The following is a 25,721-nucleotide window of genomic DNA, read 5'->3' as shown; positions in this document are numbered from 1 at the left end:
GATGTAATTTTTGGGTATGTGTAGGACATTCTTAGCCGAGCGAGCATCCGTCCTCAACACATCTCTATACTCGTCACAAACTGCATTCTCCATAGCCCCACCCCATGGTATGTCTCCATGTTTGTCAATCATTTCATGCTCAGAGAGGACTACAAAGCTTTTTATCTCAACGGAATGGGTTGCAGTGCATCTCTAGTCACATGCAAACTCGCAAGCGACCTCATGCAGTCTAAGCCTAATCAATGTGCACTCGTCCTTAGCATAGATAACATCTCTCCCAATTGGTCTCACCAACACTTCCACTGACCTGCACGTTAATTAATTTTATTTCGCCCAAAAAAAATTATTGTATACGTGATTTCCTAAAAAAGCTACATAATGTGTGTGTGTGTGTGTGTGTGAGAGAGAGAGAGAGAGAGAGAGAGAGAGAGAGAGAGACAGAGTCGTAAATTACTTGGATAGGGAGACATCTTCAATCAACATTTTCGATCATGACTTCCTTCAAATTGATCTCTGCAGGCATGGCATGTGCATCGTCTCTCAAAAGTAAACTAGGACAAAAAATTAAACTCAGACACATCGATCGACTGAGGCTTTTTTGATATTAGTGTCTCATTTCTCGCCCATTGATCCGACGGCTCTCACATCATTCAATACCCCGTGTTACTGAGTCCCGAGAGGCGCGGAGGGTAACGTACCTTATATTATACCTTGATTTCTACAACTGACAAGCCTAGATGACTAGCTACTAAATCATCAGAATCTTCACTAATTAACAAGCCTATCTCACCAACCACTAAGTCATCTTAATCCCAATTCCTATACATTAATGCCATTGTGGTATAAGCAGGCACAATTCTCTGTTTTGAGGTACAACTGAAAATTCAGATTTTCCTATTCTGACATTTGAAAGCCAATCCTCAGTATCAAACCTGGAGGCTGGGTGTCTACGCACGCCCACATCCACCTTGACCTGCACTCGGTTGCAATCCGGTTGGCGACGACTAGCACAATTTTGTACTTTTAACTCCCCTGCTGCCTGCGAGAGATCAATGGGGCAGCAATAAGTGCGCGAAGCTCCTCCACAACCTCTCGCATGGTGGGGCGATGCGCTCGGCTTTCGTGTGTGCACTTGAGGCCCAAGCGAAGCACTGCTTCAACACTCGCCTCCACGTCCGCTGAATCAGAATTGTTATACATTAATGGCTGTCCAGTTCGGACATGAAAGAGGCGGCGATCTGCAAGCTCCATTAAGCAGCCAGCCTCCGCCCTCTCCGCCACAAGCACAGCCAAGTTGACATCATCCTGTCCCCTCGACAAGTCGATGGCTTTCTTCGACGTGGCCAGCTCGAAGAGCACCACTCCAAAGCTATACACATCGCTCTTGTCTGTCAGCTGCAGCTTGCGAAAATACTCAGGATCGAGGTAGCCAAGGGTGCCTTGCGCGCAGGTGGAAATATGCGTCGCATCTGGCTCTGCAAGGCGCGACAGCCCAAAGTCGCAAACCCGCGACAGAAGCTGGTGATCCAGCAAGATATTACTGCATTTCACATCTCGGTGGAAGATTGGCGGATAAGCAGAGGAATGCAGATAAGCGAGCCCTTCTGCTGTTTGCAGGGCTATGGAGAGTCGTGCGGGCCACTCTAGAAACGGTCGACCAAGCTCCCTCAAGTGCTCGGCGAGTGTGCCATTTGGTATGTACTCGTACACTAACAATGGTTGGGCAGTCTCCACACAGCATCCCAACAATCGCACCAAGTTTCTGTGGTTCACTTGGGACAGGATCCTTACCTAGCATCAGCAAGAAAAAAGAATCAAGAGGAGAATCGAGATGCATTGTGTGTGTATGTGTGTGTGTGTGTGTGTGCGCACACCCACGCAGGTCTGCCCGCAGCGCAAAGGTGGTAGCCACAGCACAATGGCTCCATGAACTTGGAGCTCCTGCATGCAGAGGCGATCGTAGGCTATGCTTACCTCATTCAGCAACTGCTCTGTGCTCTTGATGTTGCCCACCTTGGCCACCTTGACCGCAACCTCAGTGCCATCATCAAGCAGACCACGATACACCTCCCCAAAGCCACCGAAGCCAATGACACGGTCCTTGGCAAAGCCCAGCGTTGCACGGCGCATCTGCTTGGCAGTGTAAAGACGCGCCGCCTTGCCTCCAGAGCTGGTGGACAGCATTTCTTGCCTTTCTTTTGCCACCTTTTGCTCAAACCTCCGCGCCCTCAAATTTCTTCTACACATGACCAACGCTGCAATCCCGCTCAGCAGTACGAACATCGACAAGGCAACCGCTATACCTGCAATGTGCATGAACAAAAATCTCTCTCTCTCTCTCTCTCTCTCTCTCTCTTTACAAGTTCTTCATTGTTCAACAAAATTCAGACTGAAAATATGCATTCTTCTTAAACTCGTCTTCCTTACCATGAGATATCACCTCAGTCAAGTACTCATCTATTTCTGAATTTATGCTAGAAAAGTTTTCTTGTCAAAGGATGGTTGCTCTTTAGCCCTAAAGATATCACCGAAATCCACCACTAATTTGAGGGCTTCATCGTTCACACCTTAGTCGTTTTCACCGGGCACGCTATAATAAATTTCAAGCGATTTGGCCTATGTGGCAAAAGTGCTCTCCATTGAAAAATTCAAGACCAATAGAATCAATTATTTCGCTAGTGCCATGTAGGCACTAGCAGAAGGAGTTGCAAAAATGTATGCATCAATTACAGCGCCTTTTGCAACCTACTTGACCTCTACCTCGATCTCCTTGCAATTGTAAGAGAACAAGTCAAACAGGAGCTCATCTCCTGAAAGAAGATCCTGGTAGAGGAGCATGGTTGCAGATACAAGGCGACGATCTTAAGAGCCGACGTGCGCAGGTTCTCCCTTTCGCCGCGCGTCCTGAATTCAATCCTTCGATAGAATGAGATTCTCTCTCTCTCTCTCTCTCTCTCTCTCTCTCTCTCTCTCATGCAAGTGATGTAAGAGCCAGGTCTCACTCAGGGGGAGTGGGAGGAGTAGGGGGGATGGATTCTCTACATTTGATAATCTTATAACATTACAGGCAAGGATATCGAATGTGGATGCTACCGTTGCTAGCACTTTGAAAAAGGGTGGGAATAGCACTTTGGTTATTATTATAGAAAGAAGTAATTGCTGCAAGCTTGTTACTTGAAGAAGCATTAGAGGTAGCAACATAAGGATTCTCTTTTTGAGTTGTGAGGTAGGGAAACTCCGCATGCTCGTCTCCATCAATCCGTACTTTTATTATAGGCCTCCTAGTCCCTCTTTAGGAGACCCCTTAACAATACATGTGTGGTTAGCACCTTGCCAAGGTCCTACCCTCTTGGTCCTACCCTTGTACTAGCATTTCTCCCCCCTTGGTTTCGAGATGCATGATTTCCATCTTTGAAAAGAAAAGTGGAATTTTTTTTCATAATGACTCTAGCTTACATAAAACCCGAATGAATAGTAGAGTGTGCAAGGCCTATCTCTAACTCGCTTGAATAGTTTGAATGAGAAACAATATATAGGAGAGAACTTAGACGTATGACAAGTTTTTAGATATTTTGAAGGGTCTAAATTATGTTTTGACTCGCAATCTTAAGGATGTCCACGTGATCTTGGATAAAGTCCATGACTTGCTAATTTGCTTTTGTAGCCAACCCCATTGTTACTCGTGACTTAAGCTGAAAACCGTACATAATTGTTAACAAATACCTCACTTGTTTTGGCTAAAAGCTTGATAAGCAGCCAAATTAACAAATTTTCATGCTGCAATAGCTATTGCAGATATGCCTTTGCTAAACACTAGGGTTCATAACACCGAGTGTGTATAAATTAGAAGTTTAAAGAAAACATCAATTTGTATTCCTTAAAGGTTGTGATGGACAGCTAGGCTTCCATGGGCCTACCTAAATCACATGGACAATGGCATGACTACAGTAGAACTAAAGCAAATAGAAAATCTAAACTCTCCTCCTGCTAAGAAGGCTCGATCTGCACCTCTTATAAACCCTTAGACATATCTATCAATTATGGAACATATGATTCGACCTTAAAAGTTCTTGTAGATTGTTGAACTTGATGATTTATAGACAATACTAGTCAAGCCTTTGCCAGTGCAATAGACTACCAATCCTACCAATCTAATGGAGCCTCTAGCTCCTACTAGTGTTGCTCACTCCCAACAATTATTTCTATCAAATGGTGGACACCACCATCCACAACAAGTTTCTACACCCTCCACAAACAAAAATAGGGCACACATGTCCCTTATATCTACAATACAGGGACCATACTAACCTCTATCCTACTACTACTGCTCTATAAAAGTCTAACTCTTGAGTTCAACTCTATTGAGTTATATGAGGCTGAGAGAATTAGCTCTCCTATTACCAACTATCTTTGTGGTTGACTCTTATGACAATCCTTCTAGGTTATGCCATTGTGTGACATCTCAAGCATTTTGGTCTATAAGTGATCATGAACTTTTAATAAATCTCTCTTTCACTCAAAACAAATGAATTCACAGACATACATGGAGGGAGCTACCACCACCTTCAGGATAGATGCATGCACCTGAAACGAGCACATAAAAGGTGTATAACATATGTTCTAACATGTCGAGCAGCCTAAATCATGTCAGTAAACTATAGAAAATTGTCTTCCCTAAAACTCAAAGAATCTGGCATCTATTCTCAAAGATGGTTATAGCCAAATTTGTAACCTCAAAGCCAAAAAAAATAAGTTGCAAACCATCAGATTGGGGGCTAACTCATTAGGAGAAATATGAACCTTGCATGGGCCTTGTAAGGAATCCTAATTTTTAGGGATTAAAGCTAATGTTGTGTGGGGTTTAGGGGGCAAGGGCATTGAAGAAGGTAGTTTTGAGTAGGCTTTTCTAGCCTTTTTTTTGACAAATGTAGGATGTGGACCTAAAAGGTTGCTTTCTCTCTCTAGCTTTTTTTAAAGTGAAGGAAGCATAGGGGTGTGTCCACATCAGCAATTCCGTGGGTCAAAAAGAGTCAAAATTTGACTTTTTTTTAAAAAAAATTATTTTTATTTGTTTTTTACTTAAAACTCCCTCCCAACATATATACTTATCCAAAAATCATTTTTTGACCCATTTTTTAACCCACAAGCTTAGAAAGTCCATTTTTTCAAAAATCTTTTTCCCCAAAAAGTAATAAACATTTTGTTCTCTCATCCTCCTCCCTCCTCCCTCCTCCCTCCTCTCTCCCTCTCCCTCTCCTCTCCCTCTCTGCCCCTACCTTCCTCCTCCTCCCCAATCTCTCCCTCCCCTCCCTCCCTCCTTCTCTCCTCCCATCCTGCTCGGCCTCTCTACCCTTCCCCCTCTATCTTTTCATCATTTGCTTCCTCACGCAACAGCTTCCATGGTGCTCACGGACATCACAAATGGTTTGCTTCCACCACCACGTACTCCGCACACCAAAAGCATACATATTCGCTTACCCACGGCATTTGCACCGAAGACCACTAGTGAAGGTGATCAAAGGTCATCACAGGAACGTCACACCGCTTGTGAGACCAATGTTGACATTTGGGTGGATGGCCATTTGTACCCTTACGATCCTATAAGCCGATTCCATCCACCGTTTAATAGCCTTTCCACATTTCTTCAATTTCTTGGGAGGGGAGAAGCAGGCTTGTTAGGCTATTGCAAGCGGCTGTGTATGAGTGCAGGTGCTTCTTTGCATATGTGGATGCACGAATGTCAAGCTCTTCACCTCAAGACGACGGCATTACAAGAGAGTGTTGCCTCTTCGGAGAGGGTAGTTAAAAGTCTTGAACAACAAATGCAAAAAAAGGAGTCCCACATCCAGAAGCTTACCAACACCATCACATACTTGAAAGAAACACCCCTTGGTGCAAGGGAACGCAAACGCCCGTATTCATCCATTGAAACTCTTGCACATTCCGGAGGAGCACGCAAACGACGAGTTACAGCCACAAGGTGATTTGGTCTTTACTTGCATGCTGCATTCTTACTTCACACTATTTTCTAACATTTATGTTTATTTGTTGCTAGAAACTTCATCCAGGAGGCATGCGGTGGAACAAGCCAAGATAATCGAGTCAACCTTCTCACTAGTTGTCTCAATACCGAGGACGTTATTTCTATCTTACAATCACCTGGAGGTAAGCACATTAAGGATGCAGTCACCAAGGACCTTATGCGTAAATTAAGAAATGTGGTTAATGATGATGACGTTCAACAAGCTTGTGATGAGGCTGGAATCAGCACCAAAGCCTATCAGGCTATTTTTCAACTCCTAAAGGATGCCCTCAAAGAACATGGCATTGTGGAAAACCTATTTCCCGTTCCTCACAAGGTCAAGCTCGCAAAGAAGGCCACAAACGAAGATGTGTTCTCCCGCATTGGGACATACCTACACATTGAGGACACAATGCCAACTTCCCTTTATGCTTCGTGCACAACAAAGACAAGGGGAAAAGGTAAGAAACAATCCATAAGACCTTCGAATAAGGGCTTTCCTTACACAATGTGGAACAATATTTTCGTGGATCTTAGAAGGCTTCAAGAAGCCATGCTTAGATTTTACGAGTTACCTGAAGAAGGTGACACACTTTACTTTTTTCTTTGGTATTATTCTTTTCATAGAAGCTGAAGTTTAAGGTCTTAGCACTATTTATTTTGTAGTGCTTGGCACAAAAGTCGCTTTTGTGCTGAAACTCGATGAGTGTCAAATAGTGAAAGGCCGAAGGTTAGAGAGGCTAAGTGTCACTCTAATGAACGAGGCCCTTCTGCAAACCAAGCGAAGGGATTCAGTCGAGCCATATCCCACCCTATCTTTTAGCGTGTAATCAGAGAAAGACATTTGGTGGTTGGGTGCTATTGAGGTGCCCAAAGAGACCAATGGAGTACTTTCGTGGATTTTTGAGAGAACTCCATGGATCACAGAAGTAATACACTCCCAAATTGCAGGTCAGAAGTTGGAGATTGAGGGCTTTGGTAGTTATGATGTGGAGTGGCACTTAGGTGGGGATTTGAAGACCATAAAGTGTTTGCTTGGCTGCAAACAAGGGGCTTCTTCTCTCATGCCTTGTCCATTTTGCACTCGAGGGTACAAACCTAATGGACAAAAATCACATAAGAGCACTGCAAAGGCCAGTTACATGCTTCCATGGCAAGGGCATGGAGAACAAGGGTTAGATTGTCATGATGTCAGAGATGAAGGTAGAGAATGGGAAGCGTCTATTCTGAGATGTCCCATTCTCAATGCCCCAGACCGTGATCAAAAGGACCACACTTGGAATCCAATCTTTCGATTTCCTCTATCGAATGTATATTTTTGTACATTACACGCATTCATGCGTATTTTTGATAGGCTATTGAAGCTCCTTTTATTACTTCCGCCGATTGAGAACTATTTTTTTGTCGGGTAATTCTTTTGCAAAACGGTCACATTGACTATGCTTTCACAATGAAACCGTTGGAAAAGTCCCAGGAAGCGATCGAAAGAGTGGAGGTACTCTTGAATTCCATTGGCTGTCATGGTGGAAATGTGTCTATAGTTGCTGCAAAGAACACAGGGGAGGCCCATGAAATTGCTCAACAAGTGTCAATGAGTGGACAAAAAGCTAGACACTTTTTGAAGAAAGTTTCCCAAGGAAAGCCAAGTCGATATGATGCTCAAAGCAGCTCCAACCAGCAGGCAGGTAACCTTTGGGAGCTTTAGAAGGAGTTATGCAAAGCTACTACTGACAATGATTCAAATGGCGAGCTTGCAAACAAGCGCAAGCAAGTTTGGGCCCATTTTGATAAAATGGTCAAGCTTATGAGCCTTAACAGCACAACAGAAGAACAACGGCAATCATTTCAAGAAGCTTTGGCGGATTTTACCAAGGTCTTCACCCTTTCTTGGGGTGAAAATAACATCACACATTACATGGTAAGTCATTCATGGTGTATTCATTACAAGGGATTGTTTTTATTTACTAATGTGGATCGTTTGCTCATGTGAACAGCATATCTTGTTTGCGCATGGTGCATTTTTTATGCACAAGTATGGATCGCTTGAAATTTTTAGCACTCAAGGCATGGAGAAGTCCCATTATCGAGCAAGGGGAGTGTACTTCAAAAATACTCGACATGGTGGTGGAATGGTGCAATCCAATTATTTGGAGGAGATGTTCAACTGGTTTTTTCGCACAACATTTGCTCGTAAGCTCACAATGGAGCGTGCGCAACAATCCAAGATTGCTATTGAAGTGCGCAAATGGAGTCGTCAAGAGCATAGCAACAAGTGGCAAATGTCGCAAGGTCCCACCAAGCATGCTACATGGCGGCGATGCAGAGTGCGACAAGGATCAAAGTGGATACTGCGCGAGTCACTAAACGTGAACGCAGGGTCCAACTCTTAGCGACATGTTTATTCAAAAAATAATACTTCTTTTAAAAACATTAGTGTGAACAGGGCCCTTTTTAAATGGGCCCTTATAAATATTGCATGCTCTCATAAATCACTCATTTTTTAAGAACAGGTGAGCTCTTACCAACGAAATGGCGCGCACCAAACAAACCGCGAAAGAGCATCCGCCTGCCAACAAAAACACCCTCCGAGGATGTGAGAAGCCGTCATGGCTTAAAGGCACAAGAAAACGGCCACGAACACCTGGCCGTTCCAAGAACTCTTCTGGTAGTGGGCATGGTGGTAGAGCACGAGAGTCATCAAGGACTGTTGAATCTCCACCTCCTCAAGATATAACACCTAGAAAGAGAATGAAGCAACGTGCCCAGCGCTGGAGAGAAGCAGAGGGCCAGCAAACATCAGAGTCCGATAGGGAGCAGCCGTCGCGCCCCCAATCACAAGCAGGACCATCCAGGACTCGGGTGGTCAATACAGACACCGAATCAGAGAGTGAGCCACCATGGCTGCGAGAAAACATACCGCGCACACACCGAGTGGCCGTTGGGGGGAAGACATTGCCTCAAGGCAAGGGAGCTCTCCCCACACGACAAGATCGGCAACCAAGGGAAGAGGAAGAATCAGAACAGGCTGCAGAACCAGCCCCTAAGCATGTAAACAGACGCATGTCCCGCCAGCAAATGTGCAAGTGCCCCCAAGACAACCGCAGCGGCGTCGAAAAATAGCAAGGGCATTTGCAAAAATCCGCCACTACCAGAAGACGACGGAGCTCTTGATTCGACGCGCCCCCTTTGCTCGCACTGTGAAGGAAGTGCTTCAAAGCTATGGAAATCAGTATAGAATGCAAGCAATAGCGCTAGAGGCTATTCAAGAAGCTGCAGAGGCCCACATCATTTCAGTGTTGGGAGATACCAACCTATGTGCCATTCATGCAAAGCGAGTGACAATACAGCCAAAAGATATGCAGCTTGCACGACGATTGCGACGAGACTTCGAGCATTAGCCGAAGTTACCCCTCTTTTTGTATTGCACACCCTTATCTTTGTAATGATTTGACTTTCCAATGACAATATGATCAACAGTTGTGTCTACTCTGTCTATTATCTTTGTAATTTCAAGTTCTCTATGTAATTGTAGTCAATTTCACTAAATTTGTGCATTTTAAGTAACCTTAGGGGTAGATAAGCCTACAAGGGGCAGAAAAAGGCCTAGCCACAAGGGCGCGCAAATGGCCCATCCAAAACTGATGGATGGGCAATTTGCGCGCCCTTGTGGCCAGGCCTTTTTCTGCCCCTTGTAGGCTTATCTACCCCCAAGGGTACTTAAAATATCCAAATTTACTAAAACCTATTGGTTTTGCATCAATATTTTATTTGGATCCTTATGGACACCTTTTTTTGGTCATTTCAAGCTTTGAATTCCTTATAGGATATCAAAACTAATAACATATTGTGAAACCAAGTGTCCAATGTAATTTGACTTTTTGGTGCAAGGGTGTAGTAGGTAGAGCTAAAGCAAGTGATAGTTTACTGGAAACTTCATTTCATAATTGATTTGAGCTTTTCTAGTGTCCTTGAGTGTGAACATATACTGGAATTGCCATAAAAAGGTTGCATTTAAATGAATGATGCAAAACCAATCCATTGCAATAAATTTGTGCTTTTTAAGTCCCCTAGGGGGTAGATTGGCCTATAAGGGGCAAAAAAATGCCTGGCCACAAGGGCGCGCAAATGGCCCATCCAAAACTGATGGATGGGCCATTTGCGCGTCCTTGTGGCCAGGCATTTTTCTGCCCCTTGTAAGCTTATCTACCCCCAAGGGTACTTAAAACAACCAAATTTACTAAAACCTATTGGTTTTGCATCAATATTTTATATGGATCCTTATGGACACCTTTTTTTGGTCATTTCAAGCTTTGAATTCCTTATAGGATATCAAAACAAATAACATATTGGGAAACCAAGTGTCCAATGTAATTTGACTTTTTGGTGCAAGGGTGTAGTAGGTAGAACTAAAGCAAGTGATAGTTTGCTGGAAACTTCATTTTATAATTGATTTGAGCTTTTCTAGTGTCCTTGAGTGTGAACATATACTGGAATTGCCATAAAAAGGTTGCATTTAAATGAATGATGCAAAACCAATCCATTGCAATAAATTTGTGCTTTTTAAGTACCCTAGGGGGTAGATTGGCCTATAAGGGGCAAAAAAATGCCTGGCCACAAGGGCGCGCAAATGGCCCATCCAAAACTGATGGATGGGCCATTTGCGCGTCCTTGTGGCCAGGCATTTTTCTGCCCCTTGTAAGCTTATCTACCCCCAAGGGTACTTAAAACAACCAAATTTACTAAAACCTATTGGTTTTGCATCAATATTTTATATGGATCCTTATGGACACCTTTTTTTGGTCATTTCAAGCTTTGAATTCCTTATAGGATATCAAAACAAATAACATATTGGGAAACCAAGTGTCCAATGTAATTTGACTTTTTGGTGCAAGGGTGTAGTAGGTAGAACTAAAGCAAGTGATAGTTTGCTGGAAACTTCATTTTATAATTGATTTGAGCTTTTCTAGTGTCCTTGAGTGTGAACATATACTGGAATTGCCATAAAAAGGTTGCATTTAAATGAATGATGCAAAACCAATCCATTGCAATAAATTTGTGCTTTTTAAGTACCCTAGGGGGTAGATTGGCTTATAAGGGGCAAAAAAATGCCTGGCCACAAGGGCGCGCAAATGGCCCATCCAAAACTGATGGATGGGCCATTTGCGCGCCCTTGTGGCCAGGCATTTTTTGCCCCTTATAGACTAATCTAACCCCCTAGGGTACTTAAAAATCACAATTATACTCAAATTGACTGCAATTACATACCTTGAAATAACAAAGTCAAAAAACAATTCATATCACCAATTGAAACAATTTTCAAGATTGACAAATCAGATTGAAAAGAATTTGCAATATAGAGACAATTTCAAATATTTTTTATTCCTTCTAGCACGGTGATTTTACATCATGTATCTGAGGAGTTCATAATTTTTTTGACCATTTCCTGGCGCCTATTTTGCGCGTAAGGCAACTCCCCAGTCAAGAGGGACTGCGCTATGGCATTTGGGTCAGTTGAGCCAATGGAAGCATGTATCCCTATCTGGGCAAGCACTTTACCACGAAAGCCAGTGCCAAACGTTGTGCATACAAGGGATCTACGCACTAGGAACACTTGATGCGCAGTTTGAGCAATGGTACTCAAACACAAAAACTTGCTCAAAGCTTTTAACGACCAAGTCATAAAATGGGCTTGGGGAGTAAATTCATTATGGATAATGGCCACATCGCCAGGGGGGAGTTGTCCGAGCTAATGCGCAAGGGAAGCTTGAGGTCCAAAGCCCGTCCGCTTGCCACCCGTCCTTGCAGCAAAATCATCAACCTCCACAACATCCTGTCATAAACCGATGAAGGTTGAGAAAAAAGACAACGAAGGATAAAATAGTAACATGAAAATTAGGATACAGTTTACCTCCTGCTCCTTGTCATCCTCCTCCCTGTTGCCCTTTGCATCTAAGTCAATGGTCCCATGCACCACAGATACAAGCTTTGGATCATCAGATGGGAGGTTGCATAATGGCATAGGCATCCTAGCAGCCTCAACCTTGGCTTGCGTGGCTTGGAAATCTTCATCAGCCACGTGCAACTGCTCTGCTGCCAGGACCTCCGCACATACAACTGCAATAGTGTCAACAACAGAGTCCCCATCTGGCAAGAGCTTGCTTTCTAGGGCATCTGGCGTATTGTCTAAGGGACATTTGCTGCTGTTGCATAGCACGCTCAAGCATTCATCCATGCGCAGGCCAAATGCTTTTTCCAAATCATGCAGGAACACAAACTCCTCCTTATCCACTAACACTGAGGAGAAGCGGCTAATTTCTACCTCTGGGATAGCCACATCCGTCAGTGGTAGTGGCACTAGAGTGTCACTAGGGCCAGCCGCAACTATGGATTTCTCAACCACTTCCTCAAGACCCCTAGGGTACTCGAGCTGGTGTGCTTTTCCTTCCGCTACAGGGTTCATGGGGATAACCTGCTGCTCCTTGGTGTCCTTGATAAAGGACCCAACTTGAAGGTGTGGTAAGCGGAGCTCCTCCAAATCAGGTTCCTCGCTCACCAAGAAGATAAATGTTGCGAGCCGAGAAAGGTACTCCACCCCCAACTTGCGCTTCTTGAGCGCTGACACCCCAGGGGCTTGCTCGTCCAAGTAATGGCCTGCATTGGTTGCAATTTCTTGGAATCTTTGCAACCGCTTGGCGAATGGGCGATCACCTTTGTGTATATAGCGCAAAAGATCGCAAGGCACCCAGATCCCTGCATGTGGGGGGATAGATACAGAATATTTTATGATGTGCTCCTCCATGAACGCAGAAATCTCCTCAAATGCATCCATGTGAAGGGAAACGGTGGCGTCAAGGTCAGGGAGACGAGTAAAAAAGGTGTGGAGGTCCAACTTCCCTTTGTATTTGGTGTCCTCGAGGAAGAGGATGAAGCGTGACAAAGGGGTGGATGTGGGTACAGATGCAGAGGCTGTGGCAGCATCCATGTTTAGCCTGGGGTGTGGATAGAGAGTGGAGGAGCTCAGGAGTTGCAAAAGTGAAAATAGTGAATGAGTTAGGTGGCCCCCCTTTTATAATGTACCCTTTTTTTAAGACATTAAAAAAAAAAGGCACTTTCACCAAAAAATGATTTCTCATCCCAATGCAAAAAATTCTATTCAAAGGCATGATTTGCCGAAGCAAATCATGTTGATTACAGCGGGGATCAATATGAAAATTGCAAGAGTTACAAAGTTATAAGATCGATAGCATAGTTCCATTTATCCCCCAGTCCTCCTCGACCTTCAATTTGTCTTCCATTCTCTTCCCAATCTGCGGACATTCATTACAATAAGCATCTAATGATCGACAAACCATGATGTATTGAAAATGTGGTGGAAGGATTCTCACCTTGTGACCTTGTAAACGAAATTGTGCTTGTTGAAGGGCCTCAAAACCCATAATAACCAAATGTTCTCGAACATTACTGAGAGTCCAATGCTTGTTCACTTGGACTGCCTCCAAAGCATCGTTGGGCATCTTCACTGCAATGTCAAAACTTGCAATAGCGCCGTCTACACTCTGTAAGGGAGTCCACACTCCAAGCTTGCACATCCAACGATCATAGTGAAATCGTATGTACAAGGAGGTGCGGGATTTCAAATAGCGCATTCCAATACCTGAAGCTCCAACCTTACAACGGTACCGGTCCTCGTTGTGCATGCCCTCCACAAAACCCCAGTCCTCTTCTAAAAGCCTTCCTAATTCCTCGTAATGCGCATCTTTACATACAAGCATTGTGGTAGTCTCCACAAATCCAAACTCTTTAAAAATGTGCACAAAACAATGAATAGGCAAACACCAGCTCAAGCCCACAGACCTAGAAGCTTTAGAGTATTTCAAAGAGTTTTGGACATCCATTATCATCTTTTGCTTGAAAGATGCTACCGACCACAAATCTGGGACCGACCACTCCATACTTAATAAGGAAGTTACTTTGATGGGTTCAAGCGTTCCAAATGCTTGTGTAGAAGTAGGGACAATATAGGAGTGAGAATAGAAGAAAATCCTTCTTTGAACCAGTTTGGTTGGGCAAAGATGCGTGAACATTATTGCTCCAATATCCGCATGTATAGCATTGAATGTGCCGGAGAGACTATGTAGTGGTTGCTCCTCCACCAACGTGGATGAAAATATGACTATAAATGCATGACAAATATTAAGTATGAATCCATAATAACATTACACTGTGATTTCACACCTAGCTTTGTATTCTCAAAACATGTACTTACAATGTGTTGGAAATCGAGGTGGTTGTTGCAAGTGCATGGTTGACATTGAGAAAACATGTTGCACAATGGCTATGGTCCCCTTGTCTTTGCGGTTCTTGAAACCAAGGAGCTTTCCTTTCCAATGAAGATCCAAGTTTGCACGATTTCGCACACGATGAGGGCCAACAGCAGATGGTTGAATGTATACCCAAGCACCTTTGGTGAACTCTTGTGGCACCCACTCATCATCTACACCTCTAGTGTTGTGGCATGCAAGTGCTGTGACCTCATCCTTTGGTCGCCTTTGCGAAGTAGAGTTGGCCATGGTTGAGCAAAGCAAACTAGGAGGAGGAGAAGAACCTTGCTTGTTGCTACAATGTAGGTGTGATAAAGTGATATGAGAAAATGGTCAACCCTTGTGGCAATGGGAGGAGAAGGTGAACAACCTTTGCTTGGTGTGGCACTGGGAGGAGAAGGTGCATAAGCCTTGCTTGGTGTGGCAATGGAAGGTGGTAGGGGAGGAGAGAGGAGCTTCCTTGCTGCAGAAATGGAGATGGTGTAAAAAGAGAGAGTGTTGGAGTAGAGGATGAGTGTGATGGTTGCAACCAAGGAGGGGTTGGAAAAGGGGTTCTAAAGAGAGAAAATCCCTTTTTGCCTAATAACTAATTTTGAGGGAGCTCTGGATAGCAAAAAAAGATTTTTTAAAAGTTTTTTAAAAATTTTGAATTTTAGGGTTTTTGGATGCACATTTTGACTTTTTGAGATCAAAAAATGCTTTTTTGACCATAAAATAGTTTTAGGAGGGTTTTCAGAAGATGAAATTTGAGTTTTGAAAATTTTGAAAAATTTCAAATTTTTGGGATTTTTTCAAAACCGGATCAAAAAGGAGGGAAGTTGGAGGTTCCATATGGCCCAACCCCCCCCCCCCCCCCTCACCCCACCTTCTCACTAGGTAAGAGCCCATTTAAAAAGTGTAAGACTACTTTGTCCCCCTACATTTTTGAGGGCATAGAGTGTGTCCACCACCCTCTTCTCATTGGCTGGCCTCTAATTAACCTTAATCCCAAAGGGCCCCTAAAGGGTTCATATTTTTCCTAATGTTGTCTAGAGATAGAAAAATGATAAATTTTCCTCAACTCAAAATAATAATATACTATATGCATCCATTCTCTCTAATGGTGAGTGCAAACGTTAGCCAATCCCTAATCTTCTCCCTCAAATAAGAGAATCCAATCAAGGAGGCCTCGCACACACGCAACCGGGGGGGGGGGGGGGGGGATATATATTATGAATTTGCTTTAAAAAAGTAGAAAAAGGTGACAATCCTATTATTATCATGATGGGTACTTACTTGTTTCGAGCATTGTCTTCTTATCATGTGTTGTATCGCGTTTGCATATGATGCTTTTACCGTCTTGATTGCAATGAGAATCGTCTGCAAATAAACAATGAATGTGTAAACGATGTTTCAAAGTTATACATTACTTATACTATCAATTCTCTAAATTGAGGCTTTCCTAGCTCACAAGGGAAAAAAAACAATATGTAAAGTTGGTGATTTGGATGAGGAAGGATAGATAGTACTTCTCAGTGTAAGAATGATAAGCATACCTCACAAATTTCGGTAACATCTCTAAAACTTGTTTATATTAGCTTAATATTGTACAGAGGCCTCTAGTGATGCGGACCTAATCTTGATGTTGAGCTTAGTGACAACCAATTCACTTCTAGAACATGGACAAGATGAAGAAGAAAAGGAGGAGTCGTACTACATGAATGTTGTTGAAAGGCCAATGAGACGTATGAGATCAAAATACCACGGTGCAATTTATCGCTTGTGTATGAGAGATTTGATAGAGGCAACAAGATGTTAAAACCTCGTCGTCGTAAAGTGCTTGTGTGGTACAAATAGACATACATGCTTAATTCTTGGAAACGTGAAAGATGTTCCAACAAGAGAGGAAGGAGAAAATGGAGCAAAAGAAGGAGAAGTAATAACAGTAGTAGAAGGTTGTTTGACAATTATAACTAAACTATTGAAAAATTTACAGCTTTTTGAAAACTATAACTAAACTATGGAAAGATTTGCAGTTTCTCTAGATGCAAAATAAAACCAAAACGTAGTAGGTGCATTGTAAAGGTTTTTTTTTTTTCACCATCAACACGAGGAAGGTAGTAGAGAGAAATTTACACATATCATGTATTTACAACTATACATTAATGTACATTACACCCTCGAGGGGCAACCGTGGGAAGTACCCCTCCAATAGGGGAGGAGAATACATCCAAGAGAACGCAACCCATGCGCCTCGAATCCTCAACCTTGGGGTTACATCACAAATCATTGTAAAGGTTTTCTAGTGAACACTACGTGACTAATTCCTAATATTATGCATGTGATGCTAATCGATATAGGCTGTGTCCCACGGGATGCATGTGGAGCATACAGTGCACTTGCATTAAATGAAGCCTCGTCCCCTGTATGCACTACAAAGTTTGCTTTGTTTCTTGTTTTTTGTAGTACATGCAATGTAAGCTGGGCCTTTGCACTCTATGCCTTGCATGCATCGAGTAGGACACAATTGCTTCTAGGAGTTCAGTACTTCAATGAAGGCCCTATGGTCCGAATAGTTTATCCAATGGAAGGCCTTGTGTAGGTAAGCATTAGCTAAAATGTGATTAGAAAGGATGCAATTACACAAAAGATTTCGAAATTTTCTCATGTAGGAAAATGGAGCCTTTTTCAATGTTTTTCATACAATGCATAACATCATGAGCTTTTGCTCAGGAGGCACAACATCCCTAGCTAGGTACAATTGGGGGCAGGGTGTGCAGGCCGGTGGTCCCTCATGCCCCCAATCGTACCTAGCTAGGTATGCGGTGCCTCCTTAGCAAAAGCTCATGATGTTGAGGCAAGTCATAAAGTGGGAATTATTGTGAGAATCTGTCCAAAACTTCTTGTGAATTAATTAGGGAGGCATACCTTTGAGGCAAAGGCCCACTTTGGCGTCCCACTTATACCCTGGTTTGCAGAGACATCTCCATTGAGACGCGACGGTGCCGTCCTCGGCCTGACGACGTAGTTGGCAAGCAGAGTTCTCCCCACATGTAGTTGATGTCTCTTTGGAGTTGCCATTACAAAGGGGTTCTGTTGGAAGCGTCCACTCAATCTCTATTCCCTTGTCCCACTTACTCGAAAGCACGCTTGTGTAAGCACTGCAGCCGTCCTCTCTCACTCTTATGTTGAAGGTGGACGTGGAACCCCCTGCTTTGAAGGTGCAACATAGCAAACCAATGCACACAGGAGCTTCGCCTGCACGGCCGCCTCTCTCGTTCAAGTATTGTGAGCACAAGCTACTAGAGGAGCAATTCAAAGGAGATCTTAGCAAAAGCTGAGAGCAATTGAAGAGAAAGATGGTGTTGGTGTTAGTGATATTGAAAGGCTGGCTTTGATTGAGGACAAGCCCCTGATTGGTGAAATCGCTGCTCTTGCATTGCCCTGCAAGCAATGGAGGTGGGCTTATCACCATTCTCTGAAGCTCTCCCTGGATGCTTGTGATGGGGTACGAGCCAGAGAGGGCGTCGAAATAGAGCTTTTTGTCTGCGGTGTCGCAGGTGACCTTGTATTGGGGATCCCCACATGAGCTACTGGTGCTGAGGGGATATGGCACCTCCATGTTCCCACAGTCTGGACATGTCAAACCAAGGGCTCCTCTAATTCGCCACCAACACACAATGATAAGCAACCATGGGATGAATGGCTTGCCCATTTGGGCAGGCATATTAATTATATCCTAGTCACTTAATCAATGTCTGCTGAACAATTAATAGCGCAGACTGCATGCTTTGAATACGCCTTGATCTAGTTTTGATCATAGTAAATGCTTCTAAACTCATAAGGATGGCTCTGCATTCTCACTTTACATGGCCTTAATGCTGGGCGCTGCCATGGATGATGATAGAACTGAAGAGTAGGCTCCAATAGCTAGTAATATGTTCCTCAAATGCATGGCACTTTTGGTAATCAGAGTACCGCCCTTAATTCTGATAAACTTGATGAGTGCAAGGGTCTAATTAATAATGTAATTGAGTAAACGGCGACATTGTGCTATTTGACTAATAACTGATTACTTTGATACACAGAATCCAGCATATATCTCTAGGATGTCCTTTCAATGCGCTTAGGTTCTCTACAGCCGAATGTATAAACACGTCCTAAGGCAGGGTTTGCGTCTCCTCATTTATTCCCTCTCTGAGGTTCTCTCTCTCTCTCTCTCTCTCACACACACACACGCACACGCACACGCACACGATGGACGTGCTTGCCTACTCAACCTTAGCGTCAACACGTTTCCATATAAAGCTCATACCCAAAAAATCCTCTTTTATTCTCTTTATGCTCGCCATTTCTCACTCTGGTCAAACTCTTTTGGCTCCCTAGAGCCTAGAGGCCAAACCTATAGGCTATATGCTAAATGACAACCCCCCTCCCAAAAGGGACTCCTCCCTTCCCAATGGGGTCGAAGACCTTCTCGTTGTGATCCCGTTGCGTGACTGATTTTTATGTGATGGTGGAGTTTGCATTCTTAAAGAGTTCCTTGTCATGATACGACAACTTTACTTTACACTAAGCTCACACACATTTCACAAATGCTACATAGTTCACGCACAGTGTGTTCACATGGAGTTCACACCTAAGACACAAAGTGCATCAGCGGATAGTGTAGATCACGCCCAATTTGGGGGGATCATTGTGACCATGGATTCCTCCAAGGAGTGGCGGTGGTGCTTAGTTGCGATAGAGGCCATAGGGTATGTGCATCATAGCCACTACAATGATCCACTGAGGTAAAGGCTCCATGCTTTGCTATGGTGGATCAAAAAGTGAGCTTTGAGTGAACATCAAGCATGGCAATGAATCCTAGCCCTGCATCAACCAACCATGGAGCCTAAGAGGCATCTCTTTTTTGCCACATGTGAGTATGCAATCCACCTCTCTACCATAGGTCCAACTGACTACAACATGGCTAGTCCAACAACAATGCCTCCTCCATTAGCTAGAGAGGTAAGAAACAATGGACGCTCAATACACTATGAAGACTAATGATGCCAATAAGATCTCCCAACAACAAGTGAACCCCATCAACATGTACACCAAACAAGCGCAATGACAACAAAAACATAAAGGAAGGTCTTACCTCAACAGTTCTCATGACAATGGTAGTGTCCAGTCGCTTCTTACATTGGTCATGGCAACCATCACCATCCATGCAACAAAGAGGGGTATGGCATAATCCCCAAATATTGATATTCTTTCGGTCCATTATCTTGAGGAACATGGGACCTTGACGACCCATGTAGTAGTCCCCTTGTTTTTGAGTTAGCAAATGCGGTTGAAACTCAATATCATGGTCATCAATTCTGATCACGGACTCATCTAAAGAGTCTGTATAAATTTGAGCTCCATGTTTATTATGCATATAGAACTGAAGTTGATTGGGAGGCCATTTATAACTATTCTCAAAGTATAACGCAAAGTCTTCTTGAAAGATTATCAAAATCTTTCTCCGTCGTTGACAGATTCTTCTCTCAAAGCCCGACTTCAAATCAGATTTTAAGGCTAACCTTGCTTGCTTGGTTTCCAAGTGCTTGTCAAAGCGTAACAATGTTTTGACTCCAATATGCTCCTAAGAGCCACAATTTTCGACAGTGCTCAAATTTTGTAAAGATAACCCAAATTAATAGTATTAAAGTTCTATATTTACACTTTGTATAGGGCCTATTTTGGGCAAGAGTACCTCGGTTCGAGGTTTGAAATTTGCAAAAGGCCCTTTCTGACCTAGAACCTTCTACTTATGCCATCACCATCCATGAGATAATGAGGGGTATGGCATAATCCCCAAACATTGACATTCTTGTGGTCCTTTATCTTGAGGAATGTCGGACCCTTAGGATCCATGTAGTAGTCCCCTTGTTTTTGAGTTAGCAAATGCGGGTGAAACTCAAGATCATGGTCATCAATTATGACCACATACTCATCCAAAGGGTCTATATGAGTTTGAGCTCCATGCTCATTCTGCATATAAAGTTGAAGTCCACTTAAAAACCTAATGAACATCTCAAGTCTAGATTTAGTTGATTGGGAGGCCATTTTAGAACTACTCTCAAAGTATAACACAAAGTCTTCTTGAAAGATTGTTTTGTATTTACACTCTACATAGGACCTATTTTTGGGCAAGAGTTCCTCAATTCAAGGTTTGAAATCTACAAAAGGCCCTTTCTGGACCTAGAACCTTGTTTTGGCTATAATTGAGTTTTGCTTGGATATTTTTGACCCAATCTTGAAGGTCTAAAAAGTACTCAAGTGTACCTACAAGCCTATCAAGTCAAATACCCCCTTATGAATAGCAGCCATGTATCACCTTGGAATTCTAGACCTTATGTGTGTTTTGACATGACAAACTTGTCCCAAATGTAAGTATGCACTACGTTGGCAAAGTAAGGTAAAATCTGGATCGCTTTAGGTTGATCAAAAAGTCCAAATTTCAACCTGGTAGAGTGCTTGGTTTCAATTTCTCATCTCTATACGTGGTCAAGATATCCAAGTTTTGTTTTGAATTCACCTGTGGGCTATTTTAAGCATGTGTATACTCTTGTATCCAACACTTGGTGAAAAAGTCAAACTTAGGTCCCAAGTCTAGTATCGTAAGGTTGGATGTTTGTTCCAGATTTTGACCAAATTGGTATACTTTGTGAGTCTAATTGTATTCTTTGCACGTGCAATTTGAAGTTGATTTTGCAACTTTTTAAATTTCTTGATATGTTTGTGTTTTTCAGCGTGTGAGATCAACTCTTTGCCTTGGCCCTAAAATCCAATATCAAGATACTAGACCATAGTGTAAAAGTTGGAAACCTTAGTTTTTGTGCTTTTATGCAACGGGGATTTTGTACCTCTATTTTGACCCAAATTTGCAAGCAATCAAAATACATCACAACACAAAAGCCAATTCCTAAGTAACTCTTTGAAATTTACTTTGGCTAAACTTGGTGATTATGAATGGAGTTAAGGGTGGTTCACACCTCAAAGGGATGCTTACTTGCCCTACTCATAATGCAAAAAAAATGAAATTTATATGGGATGTCTTTGACATCGGAGGGTTTCCCTGTCCTACCATCGATACCCAATTTTAGTTTTTTCCTGGTAACATAGAGAGATAGTTTCTTTGCGGCATCCAAAATCCAACACACGGCATTCGACACCCTTTTCAGATGCTTTCGGCACTCGTTCAGTGAGGGCATTGCCTTTGGCGTTTTGGTTTTTGAGCATCGGCAAGATGGCATCGACTTCGGATCTACATCTACGTACAGATTTCTAATAGGCGCATAACAGGTTTACATGGGACACATAGCCCAAGCATACGTCCCTTTTGGAATTCATAGGTGTTTTCAAACTCTCTACATTTTTCAAAGAGGTTACGGCTTGCCATATGCATATTGGCAGCATGTATGACACTTTTGATTGTTTTTGGGACATAGAATTTCCTCCAATTTGTCCGCTACTTTGGACATAAGGATTGTAGGTTTTTTGGATACATGTACAACACTTTTACATGCACTTTTGGCAACTTTTTGACAGAGTCTTGTTGTGGGATGTTATGCATCAAAAAATGCTTTTTTTTTAGCACTTAAAGTGCCATTAAGCTTTTTTGAGAGCAAATAACCTCTCAAGGATCTTGCCTACTGCTTGCATCATTTTTTGGCACATACTTTTGCGGGGTTATTACTCATGCATGTTGAGTTGCAAATATTGTGCACTATACTTCATGCGGAGCCATTTCTTGGCATTTTTTGCAATCTCGGTTGTTTTAGGGACCTGGACCGAAAGATCCCTTTTTAAAACCGTGGCTAGTGTCTTATGTCTGCTTAGCCTTTTGAAGGGTCTTTTGAGATGGGTATTCTTGAATATTGAGATACCTTCAATGATATAGGTTGTCGGACTTTTTCATTATGATATCCTCACCATAGGTCATGTATCTTATGGGAAATTTTGCTTGGCATCGTATATAGCAGTTGTTTGTCAGTGATAGTTGACATTTTATGCCTAAATTTGAGCTTTTGCATTGATCTTAGGCATTTTATGCATCATTAGGGTCAAGTTTTCACTCCCCATACAAAGGAGATTTTGTTGATTTTTACAACGACTCTACCTATGCGTTTTATGACACTTTGAGCATCTTTTTGGCTTGAGATTTTGCTCTTGTTACAAAGGAGGTTCTATCAAAATCTCACCAAGTTTTCTCACCATAACTTTTGGTATTCTTGCCATAGCATTCTAAAACTCTTGCAAAAATGGTCTCTTCTATTGAGAAGGACATTTACAATGTTAGAAACTTCAATAGCCCAAACTTTTCTATGTGGAAAGAGAAAATCCAACCCAAAAAGATCAATTAGCGTCAATCTGTGAGTGTGCAAACGAGATGACTAGACGGAAAGATGCTGGATGCAAAAGGTAGATCCACTATTGCCTTGCACTTGGCCAAATCTGTGTATTTCACCATAGTGTGTGAAGCTACTACTAAATCCTTATGGGACAAGCTACACAATACATGAGATCAAAAGTACAAGTAACGAAGTTTATTTGATGAAGGATCTTTTTGAGCTTTGTATGAAAGAAGATGATAGTTTTTGAGCACTCGAATACGTTCAATGTACTTTTCAGTCGAATGACATCATAGGGATTGGAGTTGATGATGAAGTGTGGTCCATCTTCTTAATTATTGTGCTCTTTACCCTCATTATGAGACATATGTTGCATATAAATTATCAAATCTACATTTGAGGGCAAGTTGGCCTATGGTGTTGTACTTTCTAATCTACTAAGTATAGAGATACACAGGAAGTCTATGGAGCCTACAAAGCAAGGTGATGCATATGTTACCAATGGCAAAGATCAAAGAGGTCGTACTCATAACCGTGCCAGAAGTAAGGATCATGAGAATTTTGGAAGCAAACCTAGAGGTTCTTGTTAGAGTTTTGGCATCTCAAGTGAACTACACAAAGTGATCCATTATTTATCAGAGCCTTGGTGGAGCAAGGCGTCTTTGTTCAGAGAAGGTGTGGAGAACCTCCCTTTGCCAGCAGTGTCCATACCTCTCTACCTGATGGCATCTCAAAATGTGTGGCAGTGTCAGTGTCTTTATTCCATTGCTCCCTTTCCCTTGCATTTTAAAATGCAGTAGATATTGGCACCATTGCCCCCTCCCTTGTCCTCACACGGCCACCATAGACAGCCCACTGCCAGTGTTTTGAAATGCCAGTAATAGGGACATCTGCCTTTGGAGTGCGTGAAGGACTTGCAAATTCCAGAGCTTGCAACTTGAATATGCCCCCCCCTTGCGCGAGTGCCAACAAGATTGACCAAAACCAACAAAAAGGCTATGGATAGCATATCGACCACCATCCACATAGCAACCTATGCACGTGCAAAGTTCTCAAGGAAATCGACAAATTGTTTGGCTTGGGATTATGAAGCCAAATGCAAATGTACGAGTTCGGTAGAAGGCAACGACAAAGGCAAGCTTAACAAGGACAACATTACCAATACTCAGTTAGTTTCCCCGGTACCCATGAGGTTTGAAAACCGATGTTATACATGTGACATGATGCTTTGTTTGGCTCGAGAGTTTGAAGCCAAAGACAAAAAGTAGGAACTCACAACGAGACAAAGGTAAAGGGTAGTTGGACAAAGGTAACAATCATAAAAATTTGACAAAGGAAATCGGCATGGCACATGTGATGGCAACCACAGTCGCCAGGATACTAGATTTCTAGTCAGAGGGTAGTTGTCGCCACTAGCTTCAGCCAGAGAGAGGCTTGTGAGGGCCAAATAGTGCTCCAAATAAGTAATTTGGACCCTTGTCTTGGAGTTCAAGTTATCGATGTTTTGAACCCGTGGATCGAAATTCAAGGCAAATGCATTTGGCAAGGAATCGATCAGACGTGTCTAAAACACAATGAGTACAACAATCCATTGTTGTTGGTCCAACTATGGATAGGATGTGTTTCAAAGTTCATTATCTTGGAGTATTTTGGACGTGATGTAATTTTTTCTTCTTTTTCAAAGTCTGGGTAGGGCAATTTACTGAGGTGGGTATATATGTGACCCCTTGCCCGCATTGTTCATTGCCAAGGTTGATTGGTTCAAGAGACCTCTCTCTCTCTCTCTCTCTCTCTCTCTCTCTCTCTCTCTCTCTCTCTCTCTCTCTCTCTTCCCTACGCTTCCACATCGTCAACTTTGATAGTTCTTTGTGCAATGTTTAGTGCAATCATTGCCACAAAAAAGGACATTTAAAGGAAGATTGTCACGCATGGCAAAGAGACAATAAAAAGTCTCAAGAAAGCAAGAAGCCTGACAATGATGGCAAAGGAAAAGCTAAGGAGCTCAATGTACTAGAGTAATGTGTCTGACGTCCAGAATTCCTCAAATTTTCTAGCATTTACAACACATCTTAGTCTAGATTCTCTTATCGCACAAAATGCTAGCTTTTATCAAAATTGGGTCATAGACTTTGGAGTCTGTTTCCATGTGACACCTCATAGAGAATGGCTCTCTACATATGCACATACTCGTGGGGAAAATTGGAGCTCGATGATTTGTATGAGCTTGAGATACATGGTGTTGGAGGCATTAAGCTAGTCACGCATAATGGTGTGGAATTCATCATCAATTATTTCAGACATACTCCAAAGTTAGTGAAGAGTTTGATATCTATTGGCCAGCTTCACGAATTGGGTTACATGACCACCTTTGGAAATGGTCATGGTTAATCGAGAAGGGAAATCTTGTCATTCTGAGGGGTCAGAAGCATTGGGAACTCTTCATTGCATGTTTGTTTTGTGTCCTAACTAGAAAGTTGAGGTTGAAGGTGAACCTAAATTGTTGAAAACTCAACAAAGAATAAGAAAAAGAGAGTAAAAAAGAACCTTTAAAGAGGTCTGGACAATAGAAATGGAATTTTGAAAGTAAGGAATTAAAACCTCACTCTTCATCTCCTTTTTATATTGAAGATCCCCCGTGCTTTGCCTAGGCAGATGTACCTTCTTGTTTTTGTATAATTAGCATCTCCACTTCTTCTTAAGTTTTTGGAGCTTGACATCACAAGCCTTCTTCATCCTCGGCCTGGCTCTTTTTATTGCAATTTGGAGACTCTAAGACAGAATGTCCCAAGCCCTTGGATTATCAGCATTCACATCCCTTTTGAGGTTGATAATTGTTGTTTTGACCATGCTTCTAAACCGAGGCTCCTTGAATAGGTGTTTTCCCGTGACTAGTTTCTTCTTTTACCTTTCAGGGTAGTGCACTTCACCTTTGATCCATACCAATTGGATTGATATTGGAAAGCAACTAGATAAGCCGTGGGAGGAATCCACCTTCATGTTTACTAAGAATGACAG

General features: G+C 42.6%; 2 protein-coding genes across 2 annotated transcripts; both read right to left on the bottom strand.

Annotated features, from left to right (window-relative positions):
* Window positions 1-493: 493 nt before the first annotated feature.
* LOC147453889 (wall-associated receptor kinase-like 20) lies at window positions 494-18,536 on the bottom strand. Its single transcript, XM_086515955.1, has 4 exons — window positions 17,251-18,536; window positions 15,619-15,702; window positions 1,975-2,303; window positions 494-1,791 (listed from the first exon to the last, which is right to left on the bottom strand). The coding sequence occupies exons 1-4, from the start codon at window positions 18,047-18,049 to the stop codon at window positions 1,024-1,026; spliced, it is 1,980 nt and encodes a 659-aa protein (XP_086372081.1). The 5' UTR covers window positions 18,050-18,536; the 3' UTR covers window positions 494-1,023.
* LOC147453890 (uncharacterized) lies at window positions 13,138-15,205 on the bottom strand. Its single transcript, XM_086515956.1, has 3 exons — window positions 14,289-15,205; window positions 13,408-14,195; window positions 13,138-13,329 (listed from the first exon to the last, which is right to left on the bottom strand). Exons 1-3 carry the CDS (start codon window positions 14,590-14,592, stop codon window positions 13,252-13,254), a joined length of 1,170 nt encoding a protein of 389 aa, XP_086372082.1. The 5' UTR covers window positions 14,593-15,205; the 3' UTR covers window positions 13,138-13,251.
* Window positions 18,537-25,721: the final 7,185 nt, after the last annotated feature.

Source organism: Adiantum capillus-veneris, chromosome 7 (genome assembly GCF_014529385.1).
Source record: "Adiantum capillus-veneris isolate H3 chromosome 7, ASM1452938v2, whole genome shotgun sequence".
Taxonomy (NCBI): domain Eukaryota; kingdom Viridiplantae; phylum Streptophyta; class Polypodiopsida; order Polypodiales; family Pteridaceae; genus Adiantum; species Adiantum capillus-veneris.
This window is presented reverse-complemented; position numbering and strand designations above follow the sequence as displayed.